The sequence below is a fragment of the Meleagris gallopavo genome, chromosome 1 (assembly GCF_000146605.3).
Source record: "Meleagris gallopavo isolate NT-WF06-2002-E0010 breed Aviagen turkey brand Nicholas breeding stock chromosome 1, Turkey_5.1, whole genome shotgun sequence".
In the NCBI taxonomy this organism is placed as follows: Eukaryota; Metazoa; Chordata; class Aves; order Galliformes; family Phasianidae; genus Meleagris; species Meleagris gallopavo.
This window is the reverse complement of record NC_015011.2, coordinates 137,209,756-137,225,458: the sequence shown is the minus strand read 5'-3', so window position 1 is coordinate 137,225,458 and position 15,703 is coordinate 137,209,756. Positions and strand designations below refer to the sequence as shown.

General features: G+C 38.0%; 1 protein-coding gene across 1 annotated transcript in view; it reads left to right on the top strand.

Annotated features, from left to right (window-relative positions):
• The window catches only part of LOC104917422 (propionyl-CoA carboxylase alpha chain, mitochondrial-like), a 74,064-nt gene that overhangs the window by 45,740 nt on the left and 12,621 nt on the right, over positions 1–15,703 (top strand). The window contains exon 4 of the mRNA XM_010728632.1: positions 14,090–14,188. Coding sequence (XP_010726934.1) covers positions 14,090–14,188 — 99 coding nt within the window. The remainder of the gene's footprint in view (positions 1–14,089; positions 14,189–15,703) is intronic.

The following is a 15,703-nucleotide window of genomic DNA, read 5'->3' as shown; positions in this document are numbered from 1 at the left end:
TTTTTTTTTTGTTTTTTGTTTTTGTTTTTTGTTTTTTTTAAGGAAGTTTAGAATGGCTTGGTATCTTGAAAAGAATCAGAGAATTTGAAAAAATAGGTTTCTGTTTGTTTTACATTATCTGTCTGTGCAGAGAAAGAAATGTACCGAAAGCTTCCATTGTGAGGTGGCTGAAATTTTTTATATCTGAAAATATGAATTCTTAGAGCCTCACTCTTAACAGCATCAAAGCTAATTCTGTTTGTACAACCTCGACTTCATGGACAGAAAGATTCCTATAAATAGACATGCAAATCTGCTCAGTGATCTGGTGTTGAAATTATTAACAAACAAACAAGACCTGTAAACTTAATGTCAGAGTCGGCGGCTTCTTGGATAGAAAGTTCGTCAAGCACAGGGAATTCTGAAAGTTTCTTGTCATCAATCATATAATTGTGAATATTCATTTTTCCCAGTCCTACTCGCTATTACTGTGATTAGATACCACCTTTGTTGTGGTTATAACAAGGAAGCTCCCCACAGTGAAGATCAGTGCACAGCCAGATAATTACATTTTAGATGTATGTTAACAAGCTTTCATTATTTTTCTAGTCAATAAATGCTGTGATGCAAAATGGAAAGCTTCCTTAACTTTTTAAAAAATCTCAAGTTTTAAACTACTTCTGGTGAAGAAGCAGAGATCTCTCATTGTAGAGAACAGGAGTTAACAGCAAGCCCAAATGATAGGTGTTCTAGTTCGTGGGATGTATTGTCACAGTATGAGACCATTAGAATTCCGTTTTCATAAAATTATTATTCAGGAGCTTGCCAAAAATTTTTTGACACTGATTAGAAAATTCATACCAAAAATACATTCTTTTTTTTTTTTTTTTAATCTATCATTGTGTAGTTATAAAAGATTCAGTGATAGAATTTTAGCATTTCATTATGTTTAAGGCCCTGACAGCTGGTCTTGTTGATTGCTCTGGGTATTTTGACCTTTCTTAGATGCTTCACCTGTGATCTGACAGAGGTGTGTATTTGTGTCAGTCTTTAAAGCGGGTAGTAATTGAATATGATTGCTTATAAAATTGGTATAGATGGGTAGACAGAAAAGGCTTTTTGTAATTTTATGGATTTTCTTAAAAGCAGAATAAATAGGCTTTTTTGTAAACTTCGTTTACGCTAAAGGATTGTTATCCTTATTTATTAATTCTTAACAAAAAATAATAGCTCAGAGATACTAAAGTACTCCATTCAAAGAAATCCCAGAACTCCAGTCTGGCTGAGGCGGGCAGGGCCCTCTGAGTCCCTGTGTCCCAGCCCCTGCTCCAGCAGCACCACCCAGAGCAGGGTGCCCAGGCCCACGGCCAGGCGGCTTCTGGAGAGCTGCAGGGAGGAGACCCCACAGCCTCTGGGCAGCCTGTGCCAGCGCTCCGGCACCTGAACTGCACAGCACTGCTCCTGGTGTTCAGAGGGAGCCTCCTGGGATACAGTCTGTGCCCACGGCCTCCTGTACTTGCACTGGGTACCACTGAGCAGGGCTTGGCTCCGTCTTCTTTGCAGCCTCTCTTTGGGTATTTACAGACTTTGATAAAATCCCTCCTGAACCTCCTCCAGGCTGAGCAGTTCCAGCTCTTAGCCTCTCCTCAAACAAGAGTTGATTCCATCTCTTCATCATCTTGATGGCTCTCCACTGGAGACTGTTTCCAGTATGTCCAATTCTAACATCTACTGACTAGAAAGGCATGAGACATTGTTTGAATGAAGCTGAAATAAAAGGTGCCTCAGCTCTGGTTTCTACTCCTGAGACTGCTCAGAGATTTTGTTCAGTGACTGGTTTTGATACAGCCGAGTAAGTACGAATTTAGCTTAGATTTTATGATATTACAGTAAGGAAAGTACAGAAAATGTGGGAAGTAATATCATTTTCTGAGGGGTTCCTGTATTGAGGTATGGTTGTTAAGTTATCAACAAAAAAACATGCTTTTATTCAGTGCTAGGTTTTAAGAATTGCCCAAACTGAATACTTTTCTTTTTTCCCTTAGAAGCTAAATATAGCATGTATTTAAAATACAATTTATAGTTTATATTGGCTAAAATCAGCTGCTCTGCTTCTTACTGTCTTTCTAGTTCTAAAAGGACCATCCTTTTTGAAGGGGCACAAATAACGTGCATTTGTTTCTGTGGGCATCTGTTACAACAACACAACAGCTCCGGAGAGGTTTTCTGTTTCTTATTTAGCAGCAGTGAAAATTGCAATTATTCTTTTTAACTTTGCTTGCCGCTATGGCAAAGAGGAATTCTTTGGACTGCGAGGAGGAAATGTTTGTTTTCATAGGCTGCTCTTTACATATGCTGCTCCACTTATAATTAAATATGAATATTTACCAATGAAGTGGAGTATTTTTAAAGATCAGTTAAACTGATTTTTAAGATCCAATATATAGGTATAGGCAACCCATCTTGTGTTTTGTATAATGCCATTCCTTATACAAAACTAATAGATAGAGTAGCAAATCAATAAAACATCACCATGCACGTCAGATGAACATTATGGCTGTAAATTCTTCATCAGGAAGAACCTGTAGGGGGAAAAAGGAAACAAAAAAGCTAGATCAAAAGCGATGTGGGGAATTAATGTGGAGAAGATGAAAGGGAAGGAAGCGAACAATAGAGTTGATGTAAGTGGAGGATTAAGTAAAGCAGAAGCAATCATTTTTATGGGACAGATGAAAAGAAATTGAGAATAATTGTTACGGGAGGTGCAAGTAGTAGCAAGTTGAAAATGGCATGTATTTAACGTCTGTATGAAAACTCAGGCTTGTTCATGATTTGTGCTGTCATTCATTTCCAAGAAGTAGCTTCCTAATAGCTCTTGCAGTATCATGTACTGTTCTGACAATGACATTCACAAAAGCTTATTAGATTCTTTCACAGAAAATGATAAATGCCACGCTAGTATCATTCAACGTTGTTCAGCTCCAGATAACAATTTTATTTTAAATATTTAAGCCAGCCAAATCCTCCATTCAGGGGTCTGCTGACCCTTGTATGTGCAGCACTCAGTTAAGTAGTTTGTTTAACGAACTGTTAGCTCATTATTTGATGAAGCTTATAGCTTGGAATAGTAAGTTCTGCAAAGAAGCATATTTTCTGAAAATGTGCATAAGGCTGACACACAGCTATGTTCATAAGGATCTGTTTGCAAGATTTAGGAATAGGGTATTATTTTGTTTCCTGTTAGCTCTTTGCTGCATTCCACCTTGTAAAGAAAGCAAAGGAGCCCAAATCCTGTTTCTCTGCACTTAGGGTCATTCCAGTCCCTCACAGAAGGGCAGTAGTCTTGGAAAACACCTTTATCCCTGCACTTGGGAAAGGCAGTTAGGGAAGGTCTGAAGGGACGATGCTATTGACTTTTTTGGGCATTTATCACATAGCTAATAGAAGAAGCCCAGATGAAGGAGGCAGTGGTTCACACAGGTTATTCACTGAGTCCGAATTCTTCCTGATTCATCGTAATTTTTCCCCTCAGTTCTCTCTCATTGCTTATTATCAGTCAAGTGCCACAATAATAACACATTTTGGAAATTTTCAGCTCATTGTTGCTATTCCTGCCTGTCCTCTGTTTGCCAAAGTCTAGTTGAAAGTCAAAGCATTGGACGAGGTAGTGTCTTGGAGGTCATTTTAGACAGGAAACAACTGTGCTGGTGTGGTATTAGGTAGGCCTGTTGCTAATCATTTGAACGCTGACCCTTTCAACTTTTTGCTATTTTGTGTAACAGTATATTCAAGCCCCCCTTCTGTCCTTGTTGCTCTTTCTGTACTGTCCTCATTTGTCACCTTCTTTTGAATAATGAGGCCTTGAATTATTTATAAACAATTATACAAGGGGTTTTTAATAGTCTTCTCTCTTCCGCTTAGAATATCTTTGATTTTTAATGCATGAATTTAGCTTCATTAATATGCCTTTCTACGTAGGGTCCCCGTTTGTACAGGCACTGTAATTTCCCTGAGATTTTGTCCCTTGCTCTTCTTCTGTTGGGTTATACTAGCTGTTTTGACTCTTTCTTGAAATTGAAGCTCAATTTTTCTTTGCTCTTGGTTGTTGGTTTTTAAATTTTTACTTTTTTTCCCCTGTTTTTTTTTTCTTCATCTGCTTGTGGATTTCCTTTGAAAATGTTTAGCTTTTAGAACACTTCATTTTCCATTTTACATGAATTTGTACTTGGATTACATTTCTTGTTGATATACTTGCATTGATATCCTGTTGACATAATTGCAAAGTCCCTTAAACTCTCTAAAAATAATGGGGGATGTCTTACACATTTTTGTTTTGGTTTTGCTTTGATTTTGCTTTGCCTGATTTACTATCTCCTAAATTTCCCATGTGAACTGCATCGATGCTTTGGATTTCAGGTGCAGACTGCTGAAAGCCCTATTTCTCCAAAGAACACCTTGTCTAATTACATTTTCTCCTGTTTCCCGAATACAGTCTTGTACAGAGAAACTTCTTTAATTTGCCCTTTTTCCTAGGACCTTCCAGTCTCTGTGACACTTCCAACTACTTTGCGTTACAGTGTTAAAATTAAGTTTTGCTTCTTAGTGAGGGAGAACGAATTTCATACTTTGAAGAAATTCAGAAGATAGGCTGATTGCTTCCCTGTAGCACATCCCCGGAGGTAGGCTCCAATTGTTTTTGCACCCTAAATATATACTGTCTTTATAGTCTCTGGTCAAGTGGTGTGGAATTACTGCTCTGAGAGCAATGATCCCCCTGGCAGAGGGGAGAATGTTTTAAATAGGATAGTAGATTACTTATGCAGTCAGTGTATGAAGGTCTCTATCTGCCACATAGCATGATTTTTCAGTGCATGTGAGATGGAGTCTGGCCAGGGTTATTGGGGTCAGGAATTGGACCTTTGTTTGAAGTGCTAGGGAAAGTAGGAAAATGTTACTGTCTCTCGGGACTGTTAGGGCTTTGAAGCATTATGATCCATAGTTAAACTTCCCACATCTTCTCATCTTTGGAATTCCACTTATGTTTTGTGGCTGCACTGGAGAATGTGAAATGATGTCTCTTAGATTGTGTTTTGTCTTTCAAAGTTTTAGAAAAGTATCATAGAAAAATTAAGATAGTCATTACAAACAAGAAATATTAATAGAGTTTCTGAAAGGTCCCAAAATATATTTATAAAACGATTTATGATACATTTATGTGAAAAATAAGCATTTTGCAACAAAACCTTCAAAAATAAGTATATACATTTCTCTTGGTATTTAAAAGATGAAGGCAATACACAGTAATATCAAAATGCCTTTCTCTTTGCTGCCTGAGACTTGGATAACATTATTGCTTTGTATTCTTTGTGCATTTTCTTCTAAATAGTTATCTCCAGAATTACTCATTTTTGCAGTAAATATATGGCTTAAAGAGTGACAATTGTCTCTTACTTACGACAGTCCAAAACTTTTTCAATCCTTGTTGACAACTGTTAAAAAATAGGTATATTTGATTTGCCAAAAGTCTGAATATTTATAGACAATTAAAATACAAAGGTTATTTAGCAGGTGCTGACTGCAATTTTGTAGTTACAGCATTGTAATCACTTCACGAGGTTTCTCTGGTGAGGAAACTATCTTTGTTTAATGCTAGAGGATGTCAGTAATTTGTCTCTAATGCCAAATTATTTCAGGGTGTGCACTTCACTTTTTCCCCTACGTTTACGTAGATTGGAAAATTGAATGTTCCAAACAACTTGTGGAACAGTTTCCATATCAACTTTTATGTGCTAAAAACATAATTAGGATTGCTCAGCCCAACACATCAAATAGAAATAGAATGTAATGTTTGTGGCCTTTCTGAAGAAAATATTGAACTATTCTATTAGCACAGAGAATTTGAATTTACCCTGGTAGAAGTCAGTAGCAAATCCCTGACGCCTATTTGAATGTGAGTAGCTGAAACTATGGGAAAATGGAGAATTCTAAGAGATGTCTATTCACCATCAGACTTTTCTGCCTTTTCAGTGAATTCATGGCTATCAGTTTAACATAAACAGTGCAATCCCATTAAGTGGTAAGGTAAACAGCATTAGATGTAAACATCTGTTTTACATTGCTATACCATTTGTTCAGCTTATGGAAATGCTGCAAAACTTTTTTAGTGTTTCCTCTTCTGTGTAATTGACTTATGACTCTTCTGATATCTCAACTTCTCCCTGCTGCTTCAGCTTTTCCTTTTTATACCTTGTGCACAGGCAAGTGTTCCTCTCTTTTATGTTTATCGCTGATACCTGTGGAGCATGTCATTCTTGTTTCCTTTTCTGGACCTATTTTAAAAGCTAGAGGAAGGGCTCTCCGGTAGATAGCCTTCTATTACTTCTGGTAATTCCTTACTGTTCTTTTTTTTCCCCTGCAAGTTGGCTGGTGAGTTTGATAAAAATGTGAATTCTTGTCTTGGTAATGGCCAAACATACCCAAGAGAGGTGATTCAAGTGCTTATTTGGAGAGGAGGCATTAACAGAAGGGATGTGGTAAGCATCTGATGTTACTTTTGATTTTAGATTTTAAAGAAATCAAATACTCTGATTTTAAAGTTATTAAACTTGGAAATAAACGAAAAAATGGAAGTAGGTTTAAAGATTTGTTATTGCATCTAGCCTCCTCTTCCCCAGTCCTTATTTTTATTTCAGAAGTTAAAGTTGCTTTGTTGTCTTCTGGCTGTAAGAAAGAAAATATTTAAATAAGAAGCCATATCTTATCAATCTATCCGTTATCACACTTTTTCTTTAATCCAGTGAATTAATACGTCCCATTGGAAGTTTGAGTAAAGGGAATGCATTGGATTGCAACTGATATAAAACAGGTTTGGCTATAGAAGCAATTGCATATTGTCTTGAAGCACATAATGGGTAGTTTGGAGAAGATATATAGCAGCAGCAGATATTTTGCATGTAAAGTTTTTAGTTTAAATGGTGAATAACCTTGTGCTGGGGATATCCTAGACACTACTGCTGACCTTTGTCCTGTTGTGACAGCTGAGAGCAGCAGGTTGGAACTGCTGGATGAAATCCATACCCATTGTACTTTCTTCTTGTCACTACACAATGTCAAATCAAAGACACTTGTTTTACTATTGCTTATTCTAACCCTTTACTAATCTGAAGAGAAGATAGCCTTGCTGCCATGGTAGTAGGATGGGAAATGTAACTGAAATCAGTGGCAAAATATATCCAGTGTAGTCATCCACTCTATGTAACAAAATTAAGGAGCAATACAACTTCCAAATACAATATAGAGTGCTTTTTCTTTCTTGTTGGCTATTTTGGAGCCTGCTGATTTTATTGGATTTCTCTATCAAGTTGTGAATGAAGTAGAATCCTTTTGCTCAATTGATGGACATAGTTCTTATGATTTCAAATACTCTTCAGGTTGCTGTGGTATGCTTCATTTAGACCAGACCTGAAAGTCTATCTAATGCAAAATCCTCAGTCTAGAAAGGAGATAGAAAAGAAACCAGTAGGAATTGATATTTTTTAATGCTGGGGATGTGTGTGCAGATCTGCCTGTCCCCTTTAATTAGTTGTTGTTATTTAAGAGATCTTCCTAATATATATTCTGTGATGTTATCTTTCCAAAACACTATGATAGTGATACTGGGAGTTTCTCAGTGGCCAATATTGATTGCACCCCTCTCCCCCAGTTAAAAAGCAATGGTTCCAAAATGTATTATTTATCTGAAATGATGATACGAATTTTAGACTGTTGTATTTTGTGGTGACATTGTGGTATGATTTTACAGATTGCAGAGTGGGATACCTTTGTGCCTCTGAACTGGAAGAAAAATGGAAACTGCAGCAGAAAGTCATTTAGGAATCAGGCTCGCTTAGTGATTTCAGTATGTAGGCATGACTTATGAGTCCAAAGCTCCTAAAACAGCACGTCTACCTTGGTAGAATATTTATTTTGCCAATGTATTTTTCACTCCCAACATAATGCTTTTAATTACCCGAATTCTACCATTGGTTTCAATGCTAGACCCTTTCAAGAAAGTAAAGGAGAATATTCCCAGCACATTATCCTGTTGATCAAGGAAAACTGGATTGCAATGCAACCTTGAAAGAGCCCAGTGTGTACAGGAAAGTAGCAGTACTGTTTTGAACCACTTGCACCATTTTCTGGCCATCTCAGAACAATTCTTATACCTATGCTGGAGCTAGGGCATTTGTCGTAGAGTAACGGGAAAAGCAAAGCAAGCCTTACATCTCTTCTACTTTGGACCTATAGCAACAAATGCATATATTCCCCAAACCAGATGTGATTTTTGTACCTGAAGCTGTTGCCATCAAATTTAAATGATTTTCTAACAGCTGATTTATTTTATTGCTGTATTTTTAACTTTTTTTTTGTTTGCTTTCTGTTTTTTTTCTTAATTTTAGAAGGCTTGGACAGGTTACAGATATGAAATATCATCTTAGTAATGACTCTACAAAGAAAACTGAAGTAGTGAAGCAAAGTATTTGCCATGGCGGAGTGTTTTTGCTGTGTACAGCGCTAGGTTTTACAGAGAGGATATCGTCCCTGGTGAAGGGTAGAAGAAAGCATTTGCTGATCAGAGGTGATGAAGGCCATTGCTTCTCTAATTTTGTTTTGTTTGATTCTGTTATTGTTAATCTGAGAAGCTGATACCTGTTGTGGGCTCCTCTCCCTGTCATGCTCCTACTTCTAAAGTAAGATAAACCAAAGCAGCTAATGGTAATTTGCATCTGTATGTGCTACTTTAAAGCAAAGAGAGATAATTTGAATGCGTGCACGTGTTTGCTTTATTCTAGTGGTTATGGGCTATTTGCTATTCTTGTGATTATGGACTGTGCCTTCTATGAATGTGCTTAATACTTTGAAATTTTGAAAGAAATGATGGCACCCCACACGATGTCAAAATGTGCATTTGAAATGAAAGCCCAGCAATTCAGATTTCTGGTCTTGTTCATAGCAGGTAAAAGACTGCCTTGATGACACTTAGAGCAAATGAGTTTCTCTCCTGCAGTCATGCACTGAATAAATTGCTTGATCTAGTTTGGCACAAAAGGACATGATCTATAAATAGTTAACAGAGCTTCTTTCAGGATGAGTGATCTATAGACTGGAACTCTCTCTTGGGGTCTTTTTTAAAAGTAAGTGCTGATATGAACAAAAGAAAAGTTTGTTTAAAAAAAAGAGACCTTTTTAATGAGGTTGAAACTCATATATTTTAACTTCCTTTTGAAAGCATCTGGACAACCACTTCAAAAGTAAAAATAACTAAACTTACAGTCACATTAAAAAAAAAAGGAAAAAAGATCAGTCCCTGTTAATGTGATGTGAGTATATTTTTGTCAACAATTACAAGATATAGTGCAATCTAAAGCAGCCAGTTAATTTGAATCAAAGATACTGCTGTCATAAAGGCATCAGTGAGTTCAGCTTTTATTTGAAAGACACTATTTCCAGGCTTAAAGCAACTGTCTCTCCGTAGTACTTTACATGGCAAGTGATTTAGTAACAGCAGTCATAGGTAAGCCTGACATACCTGATGACTTCTTGGCTTCATTCTTCACCAGCAAGGTCTTCTAGACCTCTGTGATTTATTGAAAGAATTCAAGGAGGAGAACAACTGGTGGTAGATGCAGATTAAGCTGGTTATTGGGGGAGTTTAACCCATGGCAGTCCATGTGATCAGACAAACTGCACCAAACAAACTGAGAGAACTCATGGATGTAATGGCAAGACTTCATTGTCTTTGAAAGAGCGTGGAGGGTGTGAAAAGTATCTCATGACTGGAGAAAAGTGAGTGTTGCATCAATCTTCAGAAAAGGCCAAAAGCAAAACCCAGGGAATAGCAGCTTGGTCAGCATTATGTTAGTCTCTGGAAAGATTGCGAAGTGAATCCTGTTGAAGCACATTTTTGGGCATACCAAGAAGGAATTATAAGCATAAGGAATTATAAGCATTAATTTACTAGGAGTTAATCCACCTGACAGCCTTGGTAAATTGACTGGATTTGTGGACTAGCAGAGAGCAGCAAGTATTGTTTAACTTGATTTTAGCTAGTCTTTTGGCACCATCTTGCGCAACAAAATGGGTGAAAAACCGGTTGAGTGGTCAGGCTCGCTGGGTTGTGGTTAATGGTTTGTACTGTCCTCAGAGGTCATCAGAAAGTAGAGCACTGCTGGGGTCTATCTTGATACCATTCCCATTCAACAATTTTATCACTGATCTGGAGGAGATAATGGAAGTGCATGGTCATAAATGTTAAGAGATAACATAAAGCGGTTGGAGCTGTTCAATACAGTCAAGGGCAGTGCTGCCACCCAGTGGGACCTAGGCAGGCAAGAGGAATGGACTAATGGGAACTTTGTGAAATTTATTAGCAGAGGTCACTGTCTTTCTTTTGGACCCAGTATCTAAATGTGATCTTATGAATGTTGAGTAGAGGGAAATAATCACTTCTGTCTACCAGCAGAGCAGGATACTGCTAGACGTTTTTACCTTCAGGGCATGCTGCTGCCTTATTTATGTTCAGCTCTTACGTCTGCCCAGATCTCCTGGTCCTTTTTCACAGAGCTGTTCCCCAGCCAGTCAAGTCACAGTCTGTGTCATTTCAAGAGATTCTTCTTACCATGTGGTGGACTTAACAACTTGTCTTAAACTTCAATAAGCTCCCATTTGCTCATTCCTCTGGATGCTGTAGACTTTGTGGATGACAGTGGTGTCCTACAGTGTTGACTGTGCCAACTACTTGTCAAAGGTGCACTCCATCGTTTCTTCCAAGTTGTGATCCTGAAAAAAGTTAAATGCTTTATGGGTAATCAAACAGATCCTTTGCCGCTAGCAAATATAGCCTAAACAATGGGGGAAAAGCGTATACAAGAAGGAGAGACTTCTCCATTGGTGATGGCCAACAGCGGGTCCATTTTGAAGTATCTGGAGCTGGCTCTGCTTTGACATAGGACGGTGCTGGGCTGTGCTCACAGAGGCCGTCTCTGCAGTCCTTCTGCCACATATGTCCAGTACTTCCAGTAGGCATCATCAGGCAGGACACTATAGGCCAGAAATTAGGCCGAAAGCATCAAGTTAGAGTTGAATTCAACATTGTTCTCAGAGACGGGTTTTAAGTTAGTCAGACTCTAGGCTGACATGAAGATCTGCAGGCATAATGCAGGTCAGCATCGGGCAGGAAACAACTGCTCGAGCTGCCCTCCAGTCTCCTGGAAAACCACCTTCATTTCCAGGAGAGAAGAAGTGACATGTGCCAGATGTATGTGAGACTCTGCATTAGTAAATTAACAGGGCTATAACACTCAGGCTTGTGCTGCCTCCTCTAATTGCCTGACACGCATATAGAATGACAAATGATGTTCTTTAAAGGAAACGGAATGCAGTTTGTGCTTTGCAGCTCTTTGCACTATTGGTTAAGTTATGCTGGACATCAGGAACTCAGACCACAAGAATTGAAGGGGCTGCTACTGGTTCAGGTGCATAGCAGTGAAATTCTGCAAGTTGTGATCGTAGAATAAGCTGTGTGACTTTTCTAACAGTGTTTATTACCATTCTTTTTTTCTGAGGCCCTTGGATACAGAGACTTCTGACTTTAAAATAATTGTAAAGGAGGACTGTGGCTGCTTTTATCTTTTTTGCCCTTACAGAGGGACAAACAATACTATTAAATATATAAAGATATATATCTTCACCACCACCATGCCACATTTATTCATAATTAGCAGGTGAAAGCAGCTGCCTAAGAGCATGTAGCTCTATGTTCTGAGAAGACTGCTGCAGTTTAGTGAGGCAAGCATTAGATCGGATAATACTTTTTCTTCCTTCTTTTTCCTTCTAACGCTTTATTCTTTCTTGAATGGAGAAAACATAGGCAAGGCAATATGTTGTATACTTGTTTTCCTAAAATGCCAGTTTCTTTAGACTTGCTGTAGGCTTTAACTTTAGCATCTGTTCTTTTAGAGAGATTTCCACCAGAAATTCTTTCATACTAATTTAATTTGGAATCAATGATATCTAGACTTGTATAGACCCTTGTAAAGGATTTTAAGCAAATCATTTACTGCTGTGACACACTTTTACTTTTGTTTTTTCTGCACAATGGCGAAAGAGAGAAATATTAAATTGAGTTTGGCATGGAGATATTGAGTTATATCTTGTCACTGGAACACCCTTCAATAAGATTATAGATAACCCTGCAGTGCAAAAAGCATGGTGTACAGCTGAACCCTTTTGGTGGCCTGGTCTGGTATGCTTTTATAGCATCTCTCTTCCTCCCTTGGAGAAACGTGGCAAATGTTATTTTCAGGCCTGGTTCCAATGCAGACGGTCTTTCTTTGTTACAGTGATAGTAACAGATAGCTTTTTTAGTAATTGTTTTAGCAGAGTTCAGTTGCTAATCAAAGGTTGTTGAGGCAGAGCACCAGATTTGCTTTTCTCCAGACTTTTTCAGATCGCTGTTCCCAATAAAGGCAGTATTTGCTGATTCAGGTTTGCTGGGAATGAGTGAGCTGGATCCACTGGTGCGTTCCAGCTGCTTTTCTGTGCTCTGGGAATGCAAACCAGCTGCAGGTCTGGTTTAACTCAAGTCAGGTTTATGGCTGTTTTGCATCACTGGAGCAGTGTAAAGTACTTGAAGCATGCCAGCTAATCTGGCCTGTTGCTGAACCATTGTAAATGACTTGTTTTTCTTCTTGTTCTGTGCATGTAACTTTATTTTTAGCTAAAGCCTCCAGGAATTGAGTAGATTGTATCACTATAAGTCAGATTTTATGCTCTGAACTAAAGTCTATAAAATTAGAGGATTTTTAAGCTAGATTTTTTTTCCTTAGCTGAAAAAAAAAAAAATATTGAATTATTGTTCCTCTGCACTTGGCTGCTATGGATTTCTTTTAAGCTACGCTAAGATTGCAGTTGCCTGTTCTCATTGTAAGATGAAATAATGATTAATCTGAGATCTAAAAGAGAAGGTTTTATAAGTTTTATTTCACAAAACGTGGGCTCAATTTTATTCCAGATGCAGTAATTTCATTGTAGTTTGCTGAGAATGAATGAAATATTTTGTGTCGTTATCAGTATCGTCTGCAATTCAGTGACTGCAAATATTCTGAGATTTTGAGAGAGGAGGGAAATCAGCCAACCATATTTTTTCTTCTATTTATAGGACATCTTCTAAATGAAATCTTATTTACCAACATCTGATACCATGATGACATTCAAAACATGCCGCAGATATTAATCAGTAATTATTTTATTCCACGTATAGCAGTATTTTTTTTATAATCCATCTCTTTTTCTGAGGCTTGTATAGTGTTGAATGAGTTACGTGCATATTATTCAGTGGAAGAATAAGGGAAATGTCATTACACCTTCTCTGTGATACACAAGTGTGCCTATGCTTCCTCCAGAACTCAGGAATTTTTACACAGAAATATTCTTGTATAAAGATCATGTTTGTTTGTTTGTTTGTTTCGGGAGGGGGGGAGAGGAATTGCTGCTTGTATAATCATATTGATATTCAAGTCAGAAATTCGTTCCTCTGATCAGCTGTATACTGCGAGAAAACATGACAGAATTTGCAAAGTTTTTCTAGACTTTTGAGGCAAAACACCGAAGAATTAATTACTGCCTCATATTAATTAAGATAACAATGCAAAACCCTTCATTAGAAGCATAGGAGAAGTTCTTCCCTTGGTCCTTGGAGAGAATATTATATGCAAGCCCTGTTGTGTGGGTTGCAAGGTGTCACTGGAATTTATATGCATTACTTGTCTAATTGCAGTAAATGTAGCATGTCCAGATAGGTTTAAAAGTTGGATGGCTGTTTGTTACTTGCTGGAAATCACTTGAAACCTTGCTACTTGGAGGCAGCTGTTCACAGGTCCTTCACCTCTCCCCAGAGATAGCTAGAAGACTCTGTTGTTGGACCCTGTCTTTTATGGCAGAAGCAGTAAACATGACAGGTTGTTTGGGAGCCATCTGTTTTAAAATGGTCGCTGCTTTGTATGCAGTAATGAACTTGAGATCAGTTTTCTGTCTGTCTTCATAGTAACAGCCTTGTTTGGTGTCACAACAGGTGGAAGTTGATGGGATGAAACTAAACGTGACCAGCGAGTGGAACCTGGCTCTACCCTTGTTGTCTGTCACCATCGATGGCACTCAGAGGACTGTACAGGTAAATTTACCAGCCCCTTTATCTGTGCAACTGAACTAACTTTTAGATGCTTGCCTCTAGATGCAAAAATATTGATACATGGGGTCTAAACTTTCCATATCATAAGAATTATGCTGTGCTGTGTGAATAATGGAGTCTTTGAGTTTTGAATGTGTTCAGACCTTCAGTGAAAAAAGCTTCTCTTAGAATTCCTCACTTGAAGTTTTAAACATCTTCCATCTAATTAGAAGTTGCTTGTTTTAAAAATTTACTCGAGTTTCCTAGTATCTCTTTCCTAGGAGGCTGGAATTACTATTTACAAAAAGGTGGGGTATGGCAGTAGAAGTATTCTCCTTCTCATCTTGGGATCATGTGTTTTTTCCACTTTTCAACCTTTGCAGGTTGAATGTCGTGGGGTAGTGCATCTTCCATGTGACTTTTTCTTCCATGAGCTTTTACGATTAGCCTTTATTTAATATTATTAGTTCCATGATTTAGGAAAAATGCAGAAAGCATCCAAAACCTGTATGGTTTGAAGAAAAGGAAAATCTGAAGATTATAACGTAGCCATACATTCTTTCCTTCTGACCACTAATGCGTTTGGAAACAACTTCACACAAAAGGATGTGCTTTTAACTGTCTTGAAGATCTGGGAAGGATAATGCCAATTAAAATTCATGTATTTGTTGAGGAATCATTTATTTATAAATTCTATTGATCCTGGAAATAGTGAAAAGGGAAAAAATGAAACAAAAAAACCAACCTTCTGGAATCATTAAAGTATTTTTTTTTGCATACAACATTGCCTGTTTAACATGCGTTAATTAGTAATACGGAGGTCAGATTTCTGATAAATTACAGTGAAGTACTTGCATTTGTTTTCATTTTCAGCCCTTGTATATTGCCCAAATGGAAATGTTATTTTTTCTGTGACTGAAAGACTCTAAGATGGGAAAAGAAAAGTTGTATCTTTCAAGGACTGTGCTTAGTGAGAGGGGCTGGACTAGATGATCTCCAGAAGTCCCTTCCAACCCCTATGGTTCTGTGACTGTGTGTGCACCTATGGGCTGTGAGTGTGAAATTTTCACTGCATGCAGATTTCTTGGTTGATTACTGCCAACTTCAAGGCTTGTGTATATCTAAAAAAGAGAGAAAGTATTATAGTTTATTTTTTGTATTTTAATACTGGTCTATTCTGCTGCTGTTTTACAAAGTAAATCCCTGATCACTAAGAGGAAATTGTACCAATATTTAAACATATAAAATCTGCTTAGGAGAAAAACGTATTTAGAACGGATACCTGCATTTAGAAGGCCCCACTGCAAGCTGAGTATCATGGAATCACAGAACGGCCTGGGTTGAAAAGGACCACAGTGATCATCGAGTTTCAACCCCCCTGCTATGTGCAGTGCTGCCAACCACCAGACCAGGCTGCCCAGAGCCACATCCAGCCTGGCCTTGAATGCCTCCAGGGATGGGGCATCCACAACCTCCTTGGGCAACCTGTTCCAGTGCGTCACCACCCTCTGTGTAGTT